Below are 22,559 nucleotides of genomic sequence, written 5' to 3' on the forward strand. Positions count from 1 at the left end.
TATTAAAATATTTAAATGTGTCGCAGAGACTCAAACATCTGTGATAAGTGTGTGAAACATCAGGAGCTCATGTTTTCATGTTTCAGTTGAGTTCATGTCTCTAAATGGGGGGTGGATGGCACTCAGCTTTTCGCTTTGATTTGTTTAATAACAAAGACACATGACTGTAAAATAATTTAAAAGAGATTTGGACACTTTCATTTTTTAAAGATTTGTTAGGGTATTTCCTGCCTTTATTTAAAGAGACAGTACAGTGGACATAGTTGGAAATTGGGGCGAGAGAGAGAGAGAGCAGGAGACATGCGGGAAAGGAGCCACAGGTCAGACCCAAACCCGGGCCGCCAGCTTCAAGGACCTTGCACAGCCTCCGTACATGGGAGGTGTAAACCTACCACATGGCCACTGGCTTTTCAAGTTATTGTATTTTAGTTATTTATCATAAAAACCCTATGTATGGAAGAGGATTAGGGCAGGACTTGAGAAATAAATAATGTTAGGGGAAGAGTTTTTTTCATTGTGCACTTAAAGTTGCATAAAGTTTAAATACAATCTTGTGAAATTTCAACTTTATTCTCAACATTGTTAGACACACAAAATCTTCCTCGTCTCAGCAGCAGCTCGGTCTGTAGGGACCTGGGTTGGGATCTGGACGGTCACCATGTTCAAGTTCTGGTGCGGACCAAGTCTGGAAATTGGTCTGGTAGCTGGAGAGGTGCCAGATCACTTCCTGAGCACTGCCGAGGTGCCCTTGAGCAAGGCTCTGAACCCTCTCCACCACCTTCAGGAGTGCTCGCTGTGGGCAGCCCCCCTCACACTGATCTCTCTCCATCAGTGCATGTCCACAGGATCCTGTTTGTGCATGTGTGTGTATGTCAGTCTGTGTGTGTATAGCATGTTCAATAACAGAGTGTAGAATGTATTTCCACTCAGGATTAATAAAAGATATCTTCTATTTATTTCTCATGCCTGGCCCTGATCGTCTTCCGTACTTATGAGTCACAGACTTCGGTGAGTGCTGTATCATCTCAGAGAGCACCCTGTGATTATTTAAAACATTAAAATCTCTGCAGAACCTTTTTAACGAATCATAGTTGTTGTGACCCGTCCTGATCATACAAACAACGAGCTTCCAGGCAGCCCGTGAAGGCACCACAGATGCACCTGCGTCTTGAGAACGCTGGCTTAGAGCCGCCCTGTGATTGGCCGGCTGAGACAGTGGGCGGGCCGCGTGCTCTGAGCGGAGCGGCTGATTAGGCAGAACACCTGGCTGTCAGGCTCTGAGCTCCTACCTGTCACTTCCTGCTGTCTCCGTTTATTCATTTTCACTTCTTTATTCGACACGAGCTCGTTTTCACGTCACGGCCGTGTGTGTGTATGACTCCGGCTCATGAAGCCCGCACGGTTCGCGGACCCTGCGGTGCACACGTTACGACCTTGGCTTCATGTTCGTCTCAAAGGAGGAGTAACCCCCCCCCCCCACCCTCAGGAGCTGCTGGAGATCACCGCTCGGGTTTAATTAGCCTCCGTGCGGGACTGTAATGTGAGCTCTTCATCATCATCGTCTTCATCAAAACACCGAGCAGAGGGCGGCGCAGAGAGGGACACTGCCCGGGAAAAGGTAGGAGCAGAGCGGGGAGAGGAGGCTGTGGGGCTCGGTCACAGAGAGGGAGCAGGCCCGGCTCTGAGACTGTGTGTGAGTCGGGCTGTGTATATGTGTATATGTGTATATGTGTATATGTGTACATGTGTATATATATATGTGTGTGTGTGTTGTTTTTGTTGGGGGTGTCATAGAACTCGCTGTCATAAAATCATGACACACACACACACCGACATGGCCGCTGTGTTTACGTGTGTTGTCTGTGAGTCTCTCTGTGAATCTGAGCCATCAAAACACGTCTGAGTGAGGAGCAGGGCCGGACTCTGGTTTTACAGGGCCTGAACCACAACATGACAACCCCCCCCCCCCCCCCCCCCCCCTTCCCTGCAGTGAAACAAAATGTACTATACAGTTTTATAGTTCTCATTAAATGTCTAGTCCCACTGATCATACTGCATTACTGATCTGGAATAAAAACAGATCTGTTCTTTGGTGTTTTTGCATCACATTATGACACTGACAAGATCCTCATAGATCTGCTTTCTTGGACTTAGAACTTCATTTCATACGTACTAATACAACCTCTCCTGCTCCGCACCTACACAGATACCTAGAATAGAGTGGTGGCGTTACAGAGAATCCTGCAGATTCTGATTGAGGAGAATTGCTTGTTTTAATCTTGCATATTTTATTAATCCCTGAGGGGGAAGTATTTGGGTTCATACTCTGTTATTGAGTGACCTGCTACTCACAAATAGGCCGGAAGTACACGCATGCACAAACAAGACCTTTATGGAGAGGGGTCAGAGTGAGGGGCTGCTCCACAGGGAGTGCACCAGGGCCGGTTTGGGGGGGGGTTTGGTGTGCATAGGTCAAGGGCAGCTCGGCAGTACTCAGGAAGTGACCTGGCATCTCTACAGCAACCGGACCAACTTCCATACTTTGGTCTGAACCGGCAACCGTCCGGTTTCCAACCCAAGTCTGTACAGACTGCACTACTGCTGTTCCAACGATTCTAAGGCTGGCTACACACGAGACGATTTAGAGCCCGATTTACCATCCCACCCCCACCCAACATCTGGGAGGCGTGGCCCGATTCGAGGTTGTTTCTTTCCTCCTCTTTGAGAGTAAACTGAATATATTTGGGCTGTAAAAGATCAATCAATCTTTATTTGTATAGCGCCAATTCATAAGAAGTGTTACTTCGAGACGTTTTACAAAAGAGCATATCTTACTCACTGTTAAGAAAAATGAGATGGTGGTAGTTTGGAGAAGATGCAGGAAGGATTTCTCCTTTGCGTTCCTCTCGTTCCTGTTGTCCACACTTCCTCTCCGCTGAGGTGGAGGTCGGAGCAGGCCGTGCATGAATGAGGACAGAGGTGGTTGTGGGGACGACGCAGTCCGATGGTGGAGGCTGGGCGTCAGGGACGTCGGGTGGTAGTAGTGCCAGATCACCTCGCTGAAGGTCGGGGGGAGCAGCGTCTACTTGAGAGCCCGGCTTCTATAGATCGGTGTGTTACTTCATAAATCCCCGGGGGCGGCAATAACTAAATGTCTTTCCCAAGAGTTTCTGACCCAAAAATGTATTATTGATTAAAGGATATAGCCAACCAGGAAATTAAAGGTGCAGTATGTAGATTCCGCCACCAGGGGGCTCTCAATCAAAACAATAACAAAAGATGACGTCGAGGCTGGCGGGGAATCATTGGAGTGATTCTCTCTGCCATTTCACCCCCACCCTCGATGAAAACAAACTCCGAGTTGACCGTAGTCATGACGACCGGGTGAAACCGACCTGAGGAAGAGAATATGTTTACAGACGAGCTGATGTAGCCGAGTATAATTTACATGACGTTTTTATCACAGCAGCGGTCTTTGATGTGATATCCGGTGTTTCCACGGCAACGATAAACAGGCCGTGTGTGTCATGGTGGCCGCCTTCAGGCACTGATTGTGATTTAAAATAATGACTTTGTGAGCAGCTTTAAAATGATTTATCTTTAGTTTATTTCTCTTCAAACTATCCACAATGTGGTCGGTAAAATATGTTGTTTTGTCCTTACAGAACGTAAAGATCTAAAGGTAAACGAGGGACGCATTCCTCTGCACTGATTGGTTACGAGTGGCGGGCCGTCTCCGTCACCTCTAAGTCTTGATCTATTGATTTGACGACGTCGTCCGGCTTCAGAGTGAGGTGTGAATGAAATGTAAATTCAGCCTCCGAGAGTAAAAATAAAACCGGCACTCTGTGGGACTACTTTCTGTTTCCCACTACGGGCAGGAAGCTGCTGTTACCATGGATACGCAGAGCTGCATCACTGCATCACTGCCAGCGCTGTAAACACAGAACGTCGGCACACACCAAAAAACAACCATTAGATTATGATGATGATGATGATGATGATGTCACACACACGTGAAGACGTTAAGTTAGCTGCAGGTTTGTGCACAAAATATTCATTTTTTTAATCCTCAGAGTTTTTATTTGAGCTCCTCGTGAAAGATTTAGATGAAGACAGTGAATCTTTATGATTGTTAATTATGTGATGTGACAGACTTTACTCTCCTCTTAGTTTAGCTTTCTCTTTAACTGTTGGTCAAACTAATCTGTTATTTCTCATCATGGGAGTGTGCTAGGGGCGGGAAAAAGAACCGATTCACTGAATCATCAGGATTTTTTTATTGGAGGATTTTAAAAATCGATTTGTTTTGCCGGGTTCAGATAATCGTGATGTCGTATTTGTTTACAGAAAATCAGCCAACGTGAGCTGCGAGCAGCCAAAGAGAATATTTGTCACACCTGTAGATTGTTTGCTCTGGTCTGAATCATGGATCAGTTTGTTCCTAAGTTGCAGAATGACCTCAAGTTTAGTCTCTGTTCACACGGGGACATTTACAAGAGGACCGGATCTGTGATGTGCGAGGAACATGCTCTCTGATTGGTCGGAAACAAAAGACTAGCTGCTAAATAAAAGCGGACAGAGACCCTCCTCTTCAAGCGGTCTCCGCACGGTTGATTGATCCGCGCCAAATTTTGATTGACAGCTTTCACACCGGCCCAAATGAGCCGCACTAACTTGGCAAATGGACTCAAATTAGTTTTAACCGAAACAGGTTGGGTGTGAAAACGCCTTTTAATATCTCTGCTCCAGGCGGCCAATTGTATTCGAGATGGGGCGTGACTGGTCGCCTAGGCAACAGAGAAAACAAATGTTTGTCAGATGACGATCACAGAGAAGAGTGTTTGATAGAAAGACTGACACGTGAAACTCATGATATTATCCTCTCTCTCCTCTCGTATGACTCGACTTTTAGAATATCGCATTAATCGATTAATCGCAGAACTTCAGAATCACAATTCAAATCATCCCTGAAGTTAGAGCCTGATGACCTGCCACGCTCTGTGCAGCTGTGTGTGCATCATGAGTCAGAATCCTGAGTGCATCAGCTGCACAAACATAACTGTATATTGTTCTGTGTTCTTCTTCTCTCTTATACAAACATTTATCACACATGACAAAACCTAGGATCAAATTGAGCGACACATTACTGTGCATGCAGCACGTTAATCTTTTAACCTCGATGATCTTGTTGTCGTGATCGTTGGAAGACAAAACTGAAACTGAAGCTCGATGAATTGCCGAGCACTGTATCGACAGACTCTGTTCTTAAAGAAGTCTCTGCAGTTTGGGATACATTTTGCAGCAACATGATCATGCTGCTCCTTAAAGGTGCAGTGTGTAAATTCCACCACCAGGGGGCTCTCAATCAAAACAATAACAAAAGATGACGTTGAGGATGGCGGGGAATCATGGGAGTGATTCTCTCTTCTAACTCCCCCCCCCCCCCCCCCCCCCCCCACCCCTGATAAAAACAACCTCAGATGAGTTGAGCGTAGTCATGGCGACCAGGAAGAGGAAGAGAATATGTTTACAGACGAGCTAATGTATCCGAGCTCGTACAGCAACAGTACAGCAGCTTTCAGTAGCAGCCCACACTACCTTATGCAGCGGTCGTTGACGTAACATCCGGTGTTTCCACGGCAATGGTAAACATGTCGTGTCTGTCATGGCAGCTCCCTCGAATATTACAACTTTAAGATGAAGGATTTCTCTGGCTTTGATAACTGTTGGAAATATTTTGGGTAATGTAAGAACTCAACAACAACAACATATATCAGAGGTTTAGTCCATTTTTATTAATTTAGATATTTTAGTGTAAACATTCTTCATATTTACATCTTTAAATTTCACGTCTTTGTGAAGCCTGTGTCAGCGTGTTTTTAACGAATCACAGAGAAGCTGGTGTTGTGTTTGTGTGAGTTGATGCAGAGTGAGATGGAAACTCCTCCTGTTGAATAAGTTCTGATGCAGTGAGCATTGAACTCTCATGACTGATCAGCTGACTGATCAGCTGACCCTCCCTCCCGGCCTGAACTCCAATCATTGCAGTCATAAATCTTAGTTTCATTGTCAGTCATGTCTCATGGGGTTAGATCGATGCTCTTTCTTCTTCTTGTTTTCACATTTTCAACAAATCACATCAAACACTTGAGGAAAAGATTTATAACAAAGACAAGATGGTCACTCAGCTGGAAAGTAACTGAGCATGAACGTGCATCACCGCCTGACGCTCTGCAGAGTGATGATGATTGTTGTGATCCATACAGCGCCCTGAAAGAGAACTACTAGTGTAAAATAATGAAACTCAAATGAAATCTGTTTGACTGGTGAATAAATCGAATAATATGGCTTAGTGTAGTAGGACTCAAAAAGTGGTCTTGGTCTCAGTGACACGCCCCCCTGCACACAAGATGATGAATTTTCTCTGATATTCTTGGTCTTGTCTCGATCCCCAAATGTCTTGTTCTTGGTCTTGTCTCGGTCTTGGTCTTGTCTCAGTCTTACCCTTTCTTGTTCTTGGTCTTGACTAGGTCTTGATCCCTAAATGTCTTGGTCTTTTCTCGGTCTTGGTCTTGGTCTTGTCTCGGTCTTGCCCTGGCTTAGTCTTGGTCTTGACTAGGTCTTGATCCCTAAATGTCTTGGTCTTTTCTCGGTCTTGGTCTTGGTCTTGTCTCGGTCTTGCCCTGGCTTAGTCTTGGTCTTGACTAGGTCTTGATCCCTAAATGTCTTGGTCTTGTCTCGGTCTTGGTCTTGGTCTTGTCTCGGTCTTGCCCTGGCTTAGTCTTGGTCTTGACTAGGTCTTGATCCCTAAATGTCTTGGTCTTGTCTCGGTCTCGGTCTCGGTCTTGGTCTTGGTCTTGGTCTTGTCTCGGTCTCGCCCTGCCTCGGTCTTGGTCTTGACTCCCACCATGGCGTCCTCCATATTATCAGCTGTGTTGCGTAAACAACGTTGCTATAGCAACTGTCGGCCGGCTTAAAGTGACTTTAAGGTTCATATGGTTACTGGCTGGTATGAAACAAAGTCCCCATGGTGTGTCGCTCTCAGGGAACTCCCTGCTCGATAGTTCCTCTTCAAACATTCCTCAGACCTGTTTGGTATGAAAACGTCGCCTTTTCCCAGAATGTGTGTGGTCGTTTCCTTTCATGTGTTTCCTGTCAGCTTACAGTTGTGGATTTGACAGAAAGAGGAAGAGTCCTCTGCAGTCAGCGTGCTTCTTATGATGGTGTCTTACATTTTTAGAGACCTGCTGTGGAGCCAGCTGTCATAACTGCAGATGTTTGCGAGTGTTGTGAAGATGAGTGTGAGACGTGTGCAGAGGTGTTTTATCAGGACGTGGAGTTTGTGTCCTCGTGTTATCTCTGTGGTCATAAAGTGAATGATAAAGACTCCGAACCTGCAGAGAAGTCTGCTGAGCTGCACTGATGGTGATCGCAGAAAAGAACACAGATAGAGACGTGGAGAGTTTGCTGTTTGTGTTTTTTGCAAATTAAGATTTAAAGAGACAGAAAATGTAAAACATAGGGGATGAACCGATCCGGATCCGTAACAGGTCTGGATCAGTAACAATGTAACATGAACCAGATGATATCCCAATTTTCTACAATTCTACAACTTATTTATCAGACGCTTTTATACACAAGCAAGGATGTAGAACAACATCAGGAAGTGACCAGAGACAGAGAACAGGTGCTGACAGGAAGTGACCAGAGACAGAGAACAGGTGCTGACAGGAAGTGACCAGAGACAGAGGACAGGTGCTGACAGGAAGTGAACAGAGACAGAGAACAGGTGCTGACAGGAAGTGACCAGAGACAGAGGACAGGTGCTGACAGGAAGTGAACAGAGACAGAGAACAGGTGCTGACAGGAAGTGAACAGAGACAGAGAACAGGTGCTGACAGGAAGTGAACAGAGACAGAGAACAGGTGCTGACAGGAAGTGAACAGAGACAGAGAACAGGTGCTGACAGGAAGTGACCAGAGACAGAGAACAGGTGCTGACAGGAAGTGAACAGAGACAGAGAACAGGTGCTGACAGGAAGTGACCAGAGACAGAGGACAGGTGCTGACAGGAAGTGACCAGAGACAGAGAACAGGTGCTGACAGGAAGTGACCAGAGACAGAGAACAGGTGCTGACAGGAAGTGACCAGAGACAGAGAACAGGTGCTGACAGGAAGTGACCAGAGACAGAGGACAGGTGCTGACAGGAAGTGACCAGAGACAGGGCACAGGTGCTGACAGGAAGTGACCAGAGACAGAGCACAGGTGCTGACAGGAAGTGACCAGAGACAGAGGACAGGTGCTGACAGGAAGTGACTAGAGGTGCTGACAGGAAGTGACCAGAGGTTGAATGGAGTTTCAGTCATTAAACCCTTTTAAGTTAAATTCCACCACTGATTTTTTTTGGTGCTAATTGTTCGCTTGTTGAAAATATTGAGCTGTTTCCTTTTCCCTTCAGAGTCAGTGATCAATTTCATGAAGTAACTGGTTTTCGCACTACGCGGCTCTTTCACTACCCTATTTTTAGGCCCTTTAAAAACGTGTGTCTGTTTGAGTTTCTGTGCGTAAAGACTGTTCGAGCACAAGGTCTTCATCAGCAGGTTCATCTCCTTGTTCAGCCATGGTAAGGCCCTTTTACACTGTTGATTCTTCAATGACTGAGTATATTTCTGAATCACATCAGTAGAGCAACAAGAATCTACATTGTCTGTAAAGTTTTTGCGATGTCTCCGTCACTACTTGTCGGCCATTTTTTGGCCAATTCGACATGTTGAATCGGCGGTCGGTGAGAGGGATCTCTCTGATTGGTTGTTGGGAGGTTTCATTTCTCTCCAGCTCTCTCAGGTTCAGGAAAGCCCCTTGAGCATGTCGCTGTAGTATCCATTCTTTCATCCATTAGTGCATCATTTCTTTTCTTTTTCCACTAAAAGACCAAGAGCTGACAACACCAGCGCCATCTTCAACTTTTTATCAGACATTATTCTCCATTAGTCGGCTACCTATAATACGAGTGGTGTGAAAATTGTATTCTTGTATCATAACAACAGACTACCGCCCCCTGCTGGCATGGAGAGTTATTTCCTCTCACACATGCGCAGAACGTACGAGGTGGTTGGCTGTCGGCTGTAGTCTTTGCGGTGTGTTCAAGTGCAACTTTTTGGCCAAGATGTGAGGCGACGCCACAGACAGCCTTCGTCCCCACTAATTCTTTGCCGTCCGCTTGGTGGGTCAGGTCCTCTACATCGTCCTGATTAATATTCTGTAATTCATTTTCAGATTTTGTTCCTGGGGGCCTGTGAATGCAGATTCATGAGAATCATTGTAAACTTTATTTTTGGATAGTTTTCTCACTCTTAAAATCAGATTCTGGTCTGATGGGTCATTAAATCGTATGTCTTTGTAATGCGCTCAATTATCAATTAGGGTTTGACTTAGTTTGGTAAACCTGGTTGCTTCTTTTGATTATTTGATGAAAATTCTGTTTTAATCAGATCGTTTTCAGTTTTTGCTTACTGCTTGTGTTCATCCAATTTATGTTGAAATCTCCTTGAAGGATGGTTTCACATTGACTATTTAGCTGAGTCATTCTTCCACTTCCTGGTAAAATGAGACACCACATGACGGGGGATTATATAGTGTCACTATATTAAACTTCATTTTTTGTGACAACACAACAGTAATGGCTATACATTCATCACTCCCCCCTCGATGTCAGTCTGTCTCTTCTAAAACAAACATAACCAGCTACATCAATCATGTGTGTTGGGATATTTCTGTTTAGCCAGGATTCACTGAGACAAAGATAATCCAGATTCAATAAATGTTTAACCTGATCTATTTTTCATAAAATGCTCAAGTGTCCTCCAACAATTCCTCTTGGTTTGGTCTTTGAGTCCCAGATAACTTTAGCATGATTTACACTCTGAAAAAACCTGAATTGGATTTGTTTACGTACCACATAAAGTGCCTCTGTCGTTAAAATGTGTGGAGCTAAGCGTGGTAGCTGATCTGCTGCAGGAGCCTGGACCTGGTGGTTACACTTTCCAAGTCACAACTCTGGCAAAGTCTTATCGTCGTCACGGCTTCTGTGGCCAGTTTTTTTTGAGAGTGACAGCTTTCATGACATTTAAACCGGGTTCAGTGATACCAAACAGACGGCGTTTCAGCGAGCTGGATATCAGAAGACAGAGAAGAGCTGTGTGAAGCAGAGCGAGCGGGGATGACGATTCCTGAACGTCATGCGGACTTTATATTGACGATCACAGAGGAATGATGAAAGGAGAAAAATGTTTTCATGATTAATATTTTAAAACATTTCTCTCCTATCTGCTCCTACACACAGAGCTCAGAGTTTCCTCTTCTCCTCTTAATATTGACGAGGCTTTGATTTGTGTCTCTAGAGATAATTCAATATTTACTTTTAAGTGTAAAAAAGATTTTTCTTTAAAGTCCTTGAAGTGGGATGTGCAGAAGAGCTCTGATTTCTGTGCCAGTCATAACACAAATTTAAATTTCTCCTCCAGAATAACCGCCAAAGTTAGACCCTGCCCTGAGCGTGGTCGTGTTGTAAAGACTTCACCTCACGATCTGCATGTGGTCATTGTGGTCATTGTGGGCGCTGAGAGCTAGAATTGAGGGGAGTGGCCCTGGGACGCCAGCGTTAACTGTCCAGCCTTCCCGAGGTGTCATGAGACAAATTGGTGAAGGGAGGTTCTCACATGACAGCCCGGGTGATGTCCTGGCTCCTGCTGCCCACCGGTCTAAAAGGTTGAGTTGTGGGGGGGGCCAAGAGGGTCCATGTGGGCGGGTCTGTAGCATCAGCGGTGTCACTACATGGATCTTGTATGTACAGAGCCTGAGTCTGTTAATCGACCTGCTTGTTCAGTCGAGTTGACATTTTTCAACTTGAGCAAAACGTTTGCATAATTTGGGTCAAACTTCATCAATTGATGTAATTTTCTCGTTTGGTGTGAATGCAGCATGAAGTCCTTTACACACTCGAGCGGTTTATTTGCTTGTCAATTATATTTTTTGTGCAACAGGACGTTATATGCATCAAAGAAGGGCCAGCCCTGATGCTGGGGGAACGCAGACCTTAGGGAACATTTGAACCTAATTTAGGTTAAAAAAAAACCCTTGAGGAAACATCGGGATGACCCCGGAGTCTGCATGTTCTCCCCGTGCATGTGTGGGTTCTCTCCAGGTACTCCGGCGTCCTCCCACAATCCAGGGGGAGGGGGGGATAGATGGGACACACCATCTGTTGTTCCTCCTCCACGTGTCAGGATCGTTTCTCCTCTTTGAGCAGACATCAGATCAGATCAGAGCGGTGTGATAGTGTGACAGAGAGGCGAGCGCACAGACAATATGTCTGCTCGTATTGATGTGTTAACTTTCCCTCCCTGCGTTTATCCATCAGTGAAAAAAAGTGACATGTGTTATAACTTTCTGTCCAGCTCAGAGATGTTGCAGCTGCAGACGTACTTCTCCTCCCGTTCTCTGGTTTGTTTTGTGTTCTCTTTTCTCGGATCAGTTGAGATCAGATCAGCTGATCATCGTTCCATTTTGTGCAGAAGGAGCATCATGCGACGCTAACGACCCTGTTTAATGTGAGCGCTGCCTGAAGCCCGAGAGAGTGAACACAAAGTGTTTATAACGAGCTTCCTGGTACCTGAAAACTCTTCAATCTTTGTTGAGCTAACTTCCTTAAAGACGGCCTGTATGTTGAACTCGCTTCATGGTTTACCCCTCAGGACTTCTATTTTAGCGTGGATAACGTTTGATTTTTACTAGAATCATATCTGCTGCTCAGTATGAGTCTGTCGTCTCTAGGGTTGCAAAGGGGTGGAAAATTTTCCGGTAAAGTTCCATGGGAAATTAAGATGGGGAATTTTGGAAATATTCCAAATCTGAAATTATGGGAATTATTTGGAAATTGAGGGTAATTTAATCAAACTTTATCATATCCAAGCATAAATATAAACATTTTGTTTTGTCATAGCCTCATAAATGGTAAATGAAGTGATGCTAGCTATAGCTTATTTAGCATCTAACTAATCATCTAAACTAGCTAATTACTGTATGGATGCATTTGATGTGATATTTGTTAAACTTTAATACCATACATCAAACTTTGAAAATATAATATCCCATAATATCATCAAAACTTACTTCACTTCATGTAGACCACGGGCCAAAATGTGTGGCTTCAATAGTCTTGTGCTCTGGGCTCAAAAGTCTGGTCCAGAGTTCTAGAAATCATCTGTGCATGTGATGGAGGAGTGCATGTAGGGGGCGTGGCCTCAATAGCCCTGCAGTAAGCTGTGTATGTGATAGAGGAATAGCATAGATATTCAAGTGTACTTGCATGAAATCTGGTTGTTTTAGTCAAGATTATTCTAAAATATATTTCCTCCAACTAATTTATATTTAAGTTCCCTGTTCAGGGCCAACATTCAATTTCGTAAATTCACAGTTTATTCCCGTTAATTCCCATAAATTCCTGTTAATTCCCATTGAAGGTTTCCAACTTTGAAAAGTCCCGGAATTTTGCAACCCTAGTCGTCTCTCAACCGAAAGGTCGAGGGTTCGATCCCTAGCTCCTGCAGCCACATGTCCGATCTGTCATTTGGCAAGACACTTAACCCCTAGTTGCTCCCGCTGCTTCGTCTGCGGTGTATGAATGAGTATCTACCATCAGTGTGTGAAAGTGTATGTGTTACCCTGAGTAGCTGCCCGACACACCTGCAGCGTGCTGTACTTCAGGCTCTGACTGTGACGGCGATATTTAAGAAAACTCTCGCCACTCATATTCTAATGTGTTTATTCCGAGTGCACATTGTGCTGTCTGCCGTCCCTGTTTGTATTTGTGTGTGTTGGGAAGACGCGGTTTCATCCGATGGCAACAAAACACTCAGAAATGGTTGCCAGGTTTTCTTTTTTTTTTGGTTGCCAGTGACAACCTGGCTGCTGTAACTGCGGCGCCCTGCAGGAGCTTCATGATGAGAGAGCAGGTTTAACTGTTAACCCTTTATTATCTCTGTAGTGTTCTAACAGTTTGTCCCGTGAGGAGAGTCGATGTCTCCAGCTTCTTCATCTGTCCCCTCATCACTTCACGTTCACAGGTGACATTTAGGATCTGCTCGCTGAAGAACGACCCTCCCCCAGCCTGCAAGATGGCTCCTTAAAATTTGATTACCCTTACTGATTACCACAGATAATTTATCCCTGACCCCTTTTTGAAAACCTCTCAGGGACCCTCCCCCAGAAAAAGGTGTTTGTTCAGAGACAATTGTAAGTATGACGGTGTGAGCAGAGAGGAGGAGGGTAGAACGTGAGAGTGACGCAAGGACAGCGCTTTAGATTCCTGCAGAGGCTCGTTATAAAAACTACGACTTTAAAGGATTGGTGGTTTTATCCAGCAGACACTGTTTGTTAAATTCATTGAAACAGTCTCTCACAAAGCGTGAGGTCTGGGATGTGTTTCACCTCTTCTGTCACACATCTTTTTCTTCCCTTTGCTGCAGTGATGAGCAGGCCTTTTCTTTTCCCTCTGCACAATGCATTGTGGGAGTTTTTCTTCTCAGTACACTGAGCTTGTTTCCTTGATTTGATATTTTCCAGCGTGAGGAAACTACAGACTGAAGCTGTGCAGAGCGAGCTGTGTAGGACCCTCACCGTCTGCTGGGTGAATGTTTGCTGCCATCTAGTGGTCACACCTGTGTGTTACTCGCGTGTGTGCGTGTGTGCGTGTGTGCGTGTGTGCGTGTGTGCGTGTGTGCGTGTGTGCGTGTGTGTGTGTGTGTGTGTGTGTGTGTGTGTGTGTGTGTGTGTGTGTGTGTGCGTTCCTGCTGAGAAATGTATAAACACCAGTCGAGTCTCCTTACACTGCACTGTTCCCTGTCTGTGACAAAGACTGTAAACTATGCACAGTGGACATGTGTCTTTGTTATCTGCATGATTATTTATTGATTGTGCATCAAAATTCGACTTCTCAGAGTAAACATGTATCCATAATGCCCCTGTGCATGGTGATTTAATCACAGTAACACTGAAAACAAGAAGTTAAAGTTTTGTGTTTTTTTTGTTTTTGTTTTTCTGTCTGCAGGCATGGACGAGAGGTTATGTGTGCCTCCCCCCTGAAGGCCTCTGTCGCCCCCCACCCTCCGGTCCCTCTGTGACCATGTATCGCAGGAACGGCCTCTCAGATGGCACCAGCATCAACTCCATCACGTCAGAGGTAACAGCCTGTCATAAGCATCACGCCTCTGCAGTAACGATGAGCTGTGCTCCGTCATGCAGGTTTAATGTACCGTAAAGATCCAGTGTTTACGACGCACTTTGTATATCTTTTTTTAAATCTAAAGTCGGCTGCTTCCTAAATTCTGGTGCGACCGATACACCAGTTTAAGATGCCGAGACGTGCGCCGTCATGACAGCAGGTTCATCCGCCGCCGCCGTCACACACAGTGCTCGACTTAACCCCCATTCATCGTGTATTTCAAGCCGCTGCTACACTTAGCGAACTACTCTGGTGGCCCCGCCTCATGATGTCATAATCCTTCTGTTTGTCAACAAATGCATGCTGTCTGTAAGGAGGAGGCGTGACAGCTCTCTGTGTTGTGTGCAGTGTCACTCAGAGACCTTTTAATAGGCACCAAAGCGTACCAACACGGTCATAGAATTACTTCTTTAAAATGTATTTTTGGGCGGTTATTGGAGAGACAGGACAACGGATAGAGTTTGAAATCAGGAGAGAGAGAGCGAGACCTCCGGTGATGAAAAATGAAGCCGATGCTGAAGTGTAAAATCCTGCAGTTCCTCGAGTGTCCACTAGAGGCTGGCTGCAGCAGCACAGGAAGTCACATACACACCCATTCTAAAAAGTCTGTTTTTACAGCAGAGATTAACATGTTTACAGCCTGGTTCAAAAAACAAACAGGTCTGATTAGCTCATGTCTCGATCGACACACACTGTACGGGGGGTGAATGTTTTGATGACTCATCAGTTTTGATTTGATGAAGGATAAGAGTTATTCACAATAAGGCGTGTAGCTGACCTGATTGACAGGTGGGCGCGGTGTAACGGTTTGTCAGGAGGTTTAAAACCCGCCTCAGCTCCAGCTCTCAGTCTGTTGTTAGGTTGACTGAAAGTTAGACTGAGACAGCATTTCCAGCACGGAGACCGCCATCGATGGGACTCCAGCGCCCCCTGCAGGAACAGACGGGTGACGTCACTCAGGCTTCAAACATTCAGATTTGTTTAATTTAGTCAAACCTGAGATGAACATCTTCCTAAATGGTAGAAGAAGTTGTTATATTTTTGGATGTATTAAACCACAGTCGGATAAATCTGAATATTGGTTCCATCTGTGGATGACTTTACGTCAACTTGTTCCAGAGAATCTAAAAATGACTCGTGCACGTGTCTTCATGTAAACATCTTGTTCCTTTTTTTCCCCTCAGTTCTCCTTTCTTCGGTCTTTTCCGTGTGGTTGGGTTGATTGAAATTCCAGAACTGATCCTTTTTTAACCCGAGGAGGAGGAGGAGAAGTTTAAACCGTTTAAACCAGATAAAATCATTTTTTAGATAAACAGGAAACATTGGAGGTTTTCATGCCAGATTATCATCAGTCACAGACGGTGACGAGCCCCGAACGAAACATCTGTTTTCACTCCGGTTCATTAGAATAACTCCGTGATCACATTATGTAAGTGGCTCCTTTATTAAGTCTGCTGCCAGCGTTCAAACCGGCGTTCAGAGGAGTCTTTGTGTAAATAAAGTTGACTTTGAATTCTTCATTTTCATCCTGAAACTCAAACGTGTCGATCAGATTGATTCATCTTTATTTCCTCTTTTGTTTATTGGTGAACTTTTCCTTCACTGCATTGTCGTGATGGCCGCCGTGACACACACGACATGTTTATCGTTGCCGTGGTAACCACTGCATAATGAAGCGTGAGCTGCTCCTGAAAGCTGCCGTTCTGTTGCTGCATGTGCTGCTGTGATAAAAACAAATAATTAAAAGTAAATTATACTCGGATACATCAGCTCGTCTGTAAACATATTCTCCTCCTCAGGTCGGTTTCACCTGGTCGTCATGACTACGGTCAACTCGGAGGTCGTTTTGATCGGGGTTGGGGTGGGGTGGTGGGCACTAGAGAGAATCACTCCCATGATTCTCCGCCACCCTTGACGTCATCTTATTTTATTGTTTTGTTTAAGAGCCCCCTGGTGGTGGAATTTATATACTGTGCCTTTAATATATTTTTTCTGTGTGTGTTTGTGTGTCCTGTAGGCGAGCAGCAGCTCTGACTCTCTGGATGGACCGTGTGTCGACTACGCCAAGAGCTACGATGCCGTCATCTTTGATGTTTTGAAGGTGACGCCCGAGGAGTTCGCTGTGAGTAACAACCACATGTGAAAAAAAGTACGATGGCCGACAGGTGCGAGACCGTCCCGCAACAGAATAATAAAAAAAAAACATGCAGCAAATTCAGAAACCATATAAACGCAAAAGTCCAAAAAAAATGCAACTGTTTGGATACTGGGGTAGGACGTGTCTCCCCCGCCCCCCTTCAGACGCTGACCTCCTGACAGTCCAAAGCCCAGCGACCGGCGTCGAGTAAAGGATGGTGGGTTAGCATCAAAGCTCAGTTAGTCCTGCAGTTAGCACAGCTCCAGGCATCCCGTGGCTCTGCTCTCTCATCCTCAATGTCACATTCTGTTCCCCACAGCGCCTCCTACAGGCCTGGAGCACTTCTGTATTCACAGCGTTGGTCTTTGTGCAGATGTTTGTCTGAATGTGTTTCTTTCTGATTTAGCATCGTTCTTGTTAATGTAGTTGTTTCGGCTTTTTGCAGCACGTTTCAGTCGTTGCATTCATTTTGGACTTCTGCATTTGCTTTTGAATTCATAAAGTTTCTGAATTTGCTGCAGGCTTTTGCCTTTGGTCGTCGTTTCAGCCGTTACAGGTTGGTTGCCCTTCTCGGCCGCCGTTGAAAAAAATCTCTTTACAGCCAACAAAAAGGATCAGAATTAAACACATAAAAACAGCTTTGTGTGACAGATGCTGTAAATGTTGCTCAGTTATTTAGAGAGGAACAAAAATGCATAAAACAGACGTGTAATTAAAACTACTTTATGTACTGTACGTGTTTTAAGGTCATGTTTGTCTTGTCTTTCGTTCTTTCAGAGTCAGATCACGCTGATGGATGCTCCCGTATTTAAAGCCATTCAGCCCGAGGTGAGACACACAAACACTGTTTGTCAAACTTTTATAGACTTTAGCATTCGGATCCAGATTCATTCATTCTCTTACTCGACAGAGCTCGTCAGCTCGTCAGCTTGTTTGACAAAGTGGAGATAGTAGTGCTTTATTAATATCCACATCATGATTGAAATGTTGACCTATGTCGCTGTAAGTGTGATCCTTCTTAATGCCTTCAGTGATTTTAACAGAGTCGAGTGTAGTTTCAACCCACCGACAAAGACGACAGTTAAGAGAACTTTAGATGCACCCGAGGAAACTAATAATGATTTTAATGGACTTTCAACAGTTTGTGATTTATTTGCAGATTTACATCCTGTCCTGAGAAATACGTCATGTTTTGCAGGACACTCCTCAGGGGTCCACACACACACACACACACACACACACACACACACACACACACACACACACACAGTCATTTTCTCTTCTTTCTGTTTTAAATGTTTCTGAAGCTGCCCTGACGTCCTCCACAGCTGTGGTCACTCAGAGTCTGAAGCGTCCTCTGAATGTCAGTAAACAACAAAGAGAAGAGCAGAGTGTGTGTGTGTATGTGTGTGTCTGTCTGTCTGTCTCCTGCAGGGTTTCCTTTCATCACACTGATCACAGACTTCAAATAGCTCTTGATCAAACCTCACAGGAACCTCGTCTACGACTCCTTGTTTGAATGTTTCCCAAATGTTGACAGTTACAGTTTGAGCTGCTCAAACTTTAACCTCTTATTGATGAATATGAGGAATTCAACCTATCAGATTTGTGTTTATTCAGCTAACCTGCCCTGATTACTGATTTCTGACTCCGTGTTTCCAGCTGCAGAGAACCCTCAGGTCTCCCTCCAGTTTGGATTTAACATATTATTACCTAATCTAATTAAATGATCCGGGGCGGGTGCTTGTCCTCCCCTCACAGGTGATTGTGTCGCGTCTTATCACAGATTAAATGAAACCTGCTGTTTGATGTGTTTTTAATGACCAACAGGAGCTGGCCAGTTGTGGATGGAACGGGAAGGAGAAACACAGTTTGGCTCCAAACGTGGTCGCCTTCACTCGCAGGTTCAACCAGGTACAGCCGTCTCTCTGCTTCACCTCGACTTTCTACAGCAAATATTTCATCATTAATCAACCTCCTATGTATAACCAATACCCTGAGGGCACACTCACAGTAGACCCAGTTACCCCCCCCCCCCCCCCCCCCTCCGGCGTGCGCTTCAGTGACCTGACGTTTCAAAAGCAAGAAAAAACATTGTGAATGTGATAAAATCATAAACAAAATGTAGAAACAACAGCGGACCCTCCACACAAGCATCAAAACAGGATGACATTCACTTTGTGTGCATGTCTGTGTGCGTTTAATGTGTGTGTTATAGTGTGTGTGTTGATGTGGTGATGTTTCAGGTCAGCTTCTGGCTGGTGAGAGAAATCTTGACGGCACAGACGCTGAAAATCCGAGCGGAGATCCTGGGTCACTTTGTCAAGATAGCAAAGGTGAGTTCAGACTCTAGGATAAATGCTGAAACATCGAGGAGTGTTCATATTTATTTATTTATTTATTTATTAAGGGTCAAGACTTAGAGAGAGAGACTGAGATGATAAAGTGACCTTACTATATGATCAGACATTAAGGAAACATGCTATGTTGAAGGTGTTGCAGTGATGGAAGCGGGCAAGAGAAGTGGTTCAGATAGAAGTGATTGTACCCGACCTAAAAAGCCTCTGCATGTTTCTAATAAGCTCCACGAGCAGAAACGTGCTCAAACTAGGATCAATATTGGAGATGCTTTTGAAAAATGGAGAGAGGTTAGAACACAGAAAGATTTAAAGACCGATGCAGAGCTGGATAAACACTGAAGCTTCAGTGTCCACCACATGGTGACCTGTGTGAGCATCGACTCTAGAGAGGAGGGGGTGGGGGGAGACAGCTCTCTACAATATTAAGAATTTAGACTGCAGTACCCATTTTAAACACTAGAGGTCAGAGTTACATATTGCTCCTTTAAAAAAGAACTTATTATTTAAATGTATTTTTGTGCTGTTAATCTGTCTCTGTGATAATTTGATCCTGACACGTTGAGATTCTCTGTGAAGCTGAAACACGTTTTTTCAGAGGATAAAAACCATCTGTTAAAAATCATAAGAAGCTGCATGTGTCTCTGCCGGCAGCTCGTTAAACTAACTCGGATCAGGATCCAATAAACTCTGAGCTGCTGTATTAAACTGTATTACTCGGCAGAGATGGAGGAAACACACTCACTGATGATGACGATGTTTCTCCTCCTGTGGTACATCAGAGGAGCAGGAGGAGTTTAATCTCTGGTGTCTGTAAAGACATGAAATCACATCTGAAAGTACAGAAACAGGTGTTAAAATGACTGTGTGTCAGTGCAGAAATACGGTCTGCTGTAATCGATTCTGATCTTAATCAGACGTCCCAGGGTTCCTGATTATAAACTGTATATGCAAATGGACATGGTGCCTCAGCCTCCTCCCGTTGAACATGATGAAGCCAAAATATCCCCTTGACCAGGGCTGACATGTTGTGAGTCTGTGCTGGAAGAGCGGCAGTATTGGCTTAACACTGCTTTGAAAACACACATTAAACTTGCATATGAAAAGGTCAAAGGTCGCTCAGGTGGGTTCAGTCCACAGCAGAACAGATTCCTGTGTCAGCTTGAAGCAGACACTCACAGTTATAGAAAGTTCAATGACTCGTGTTTTAGTGTTGGTGACATTTCCTCTCACTGTTTCTGCTGTACTCTGACAGTAGAGGTGGGGGTATCTCAATTCTCAGCATATGGCAAAATGTTTAAAATCGCAATAATAATGATCGTCACTCAAGTATCGTGATAATATCATATCGTCTGGCCTGTTGTGATTCTCACCCTTTTCAAACAGTCCCCTGTTGTCTAAATGAAACATCTGTGCTGTGCTTTGGTCAAAATATAACATGAATCGAGCACCAGAGGAGGTTTGTGACCCTGTATAAACCAGCTCTCTCAGAACGCTCCGTTTTGGTGTGTGTGTCTCTTTAAATGCAATGAGCCCCCCCCTGAGTTTTCCCCGTAGACATCACTCCTCTGTAGAGAGAATAAAAATGGCAGACTTGCGCAAAAGTTTTGCTCTAGTCTGGGGGGTGGAGTCCATGGGTGGAGATACCAGGGGAGGGGAGGGGATTTTTTTTTTTACCAGAATCTCACTGTGACATCACAAGGAGAGCACATTTGAAACGGAGCATTTTCCTCTGTGTTGTAAGACTTATGCAGACCACAAACAAAGGACTGGATGGGTTTATTTCACATTTTGTGGGTCAGTAGACTCTCGGGTTACCCAAATATATGTTCAAAAACACTGTACAAGTGGATTTTTCATAATATGTCCCCTTTAATTATCGTGACAAAGCTGGGTTTCATGTTTGCTGCTTCCTGTTTGGTGTTTTTTTTTACTTTGTGTGTTTCTTCTCAGAAACTGTTGGAGCTGAACAACCTCCACTCTCTGGTGTCGGTGGTGTCCGCTCTGCAGAGCGCTCCCATCTTCAGACTCAGCAAAACCTGGGCGGTAAGTCTTCACACCTCTAATCCTGGACTCACTCTTTAGATCAGGGTTTCCAGAGAGAAACACATCTCTTCTCTAATATTATATAATGTTGGAATGATCATGAAGAAAGGGATCCAGATCTTAGTGGACTCTTCTTTGTGACCATCACTCAGAGAAGAAGAGAGGACGGTCGTTTCCTCCTCTCAAACAGTTTGTTGGTGAGATCTTCAGGGACGGTTTCTCCTCCAGAACCTTAAAGTACAATCTGTGCGGTTCTGGTTTTTCTATCTCAACATGATGAATCCTGTTTTCGCCGTTCTGGATGTGCGTGGATCCAGCGAGGCCGGGACACATGGAGAAACACTCGGTGTGTTCATCAGCAGGACGTCTGTTGATTGTGATTGATGAAGCAGCACAGAAGGAAGCTGACTGTGAAGAGGAGGGACGTTTATAAACTAAACCACTCATCCTGCATGAAGACGAGGATGTTTTATTTGCAGAGTTTCCAAATGAAATCATCTCAAAGGACCCTGGGGATTTTAAACACCTCATTTCTAAAAGCTCCTGATCCACAACCATAAAAATTATCAGCTGTGTTTATGCATCTGACTCCAGGGAAGGCTGAAACTAGGATTTATTTTCCTCTTAGTTTATTTTGCCAGATTACATTTTTGTCATTAAAGAATACTCATCAGAGTTTTGTTGTAGCTAAGAAGACTTCTCCATGCTGCTTATTTTGTCTTTGGAACACTTTAAACACACCAGAATTCATTTTACTTAAGACGACAGAGATCCGAGGCAATGGCGTCCATGTTGGCGATAACTTAAACCAAAGTTTTCCAAATGTGTCAAAATCGCTCAGAGTGATGAAGTGCAAACCTTCGTCCCTCGCAGAGCGTCAGCAGAGCCTGATGAGCTGGACACTGCAGAGAGGGAAAAATACCTCGGACACAAGTTTACTGATGGATCATTGTTGAATCTGTTCCATGGTAAACGATCCTCCAGCTGTAGTAACGACGTCTGGACCGTGATCACACTCTGATTACAGTCCGGTGACATTGTAATGTAATTATCTGAGTGTTTCCATCCAGGAGAAACTAAACCCCTGACTTTCTTCTTCTTCTCTGTTTTCTGCAGCTGATCAGCCGCAAAGATAAAGCCACGTTTGAGAAGTTAAACTATCTGACGTCCAAAGAAGAAAACTACACCCGCATGAGAGAGTACATCCGCTCCCTGAAGATGGTGCCCTGCATCCCCTACCTCGGTGAGTCCTCCATCGGTCCGCTGTGACGATACCAAACCATATAAGAAAATACCTCGCTGTGACGCAATACAACATGAAACAACAACTACAACAGTTAGTTCAGACCAAACAATCTGATTGGACAGGAGGCATCACTGGGACTTTTCCCGCCATGTGTCCCTCCTCCTTAGGCTCTGAATACTTCTGTATTCATCATCTCAAACCTCAGAATCTCACCACAGACTCTGATCTCTAAACTCTTACCTTTTAAATTGATGCCTCATTTGGCCAATTAGGATCTTCCATTCGCTGTTCCCAGCCTGTAAGAGCCAATGAGAGCCTGAGTTGAAAGGAGGCGCCTGCCCCTGTTTTGATGAATCTGTACCCGACCAATTGAAGCCAATGAAATTCTGAAAACAGGGATATGCGTATGAATTTTTTCTAAAAGTAGACATTGAGCACCCCCACGTAGCTGGAATGGAACGATCCTCTTCTTATTGGCCGGTGTGCGAC

At 44.6% G+C, this 22,559-nt stretch overlaps 2 protein-coding genes and 1 long non-coding RNA gene across 5 annotated transcripts in view; 2 read left to right on the forward strand and 1 right to left on the reverse strand.

The window, feature by feature from the left end:
* The window catches only part of dennd1a (DENN/MADD domain containing 1A), a 168,485-nt gene that overhangs the window by 34,375 nt on the left and 111,551 nt on the right, over positions 1 to 22,559 (reverse strand). The gene's annotated exons all lie outside the window — the stretch shown is intronic.
* The window catches only part of LOC132992217 (ras-specific guanine nucleotide-releasing factor RalGPS1-like), a 68,590-nt gene continuing 47,288 nt past the window's right edge, over positions 1,258 to 22,559 (forward strand). The window contains exons 1-8 of the mRNA XM_061061407.1: positions 1,258 to 1,618; positions 14,111 to 14,242; positions 16,302 to 16,406; positions 17,199 to 17,249; positions 18,252 to 18,335; positions 18,668 to 18,757; positions 20,732 to 20,824; positions 21,941 to 22,067. Of these exons, the coding sequence (XP_060917390.1) occupies positions 14,186 to 14,242; positions 16,302 to 16,406; positions 17,199 to 17,249; positions 18,252 to 18,335; positions 18,668 to 18,757; positions 20,732 to 20,824; positions 21,941 to 22,067 (607 nt within the window). The 5' untranslated portion in view covers positions 1,258 to 1,618; positions 14,111 to 14,185. The remainder of the gene's footprint in view (positions 1,619 to 14,110; positions 14,243 to 16,301; positions 16,407 to 17,198; positions 17,250 to 18,251; positions 18,336 to 18,667; positions 18,758 to 20,731; positions 20,825 to 21,940; positions 22,068 to 22,559) is intronic.
* The window catches only part of LOC132992231 (uncharacterized), a 154,236-nt gene continuing 139,340 nt past the window's right edge, over positions 7,664 to 22,559 (forward strand). The window contains exons 1-3 of the long non-coding RNA XR_009676310.1: positions 7,664 to 7,724; positions 7,973 to 8,166; positions 8,245 to 8,268. This is a non-coding gene — a long non-coding RNA (uncharacterized LOC132992231). The remainder of the gene's footprint in view (positions 7,725 to 7,972; positions 8,167 to 8,244; positions 8,269 to 22,559) is intronic.

Source organism: Labrus mixtus, chromosome 17 (assembly GCF_963584025.1).
Source record: "Labrus mixtus chromosome 17, fLabMix1.1, whole genome shotgun sequence".
In the NCBI taxonomy this organism is placed as follows: Eukaryota; Metazoa; Chordata; class Actinopteri; order Labriformes; family Labridae; genus Labrus; species Labrus mixtus.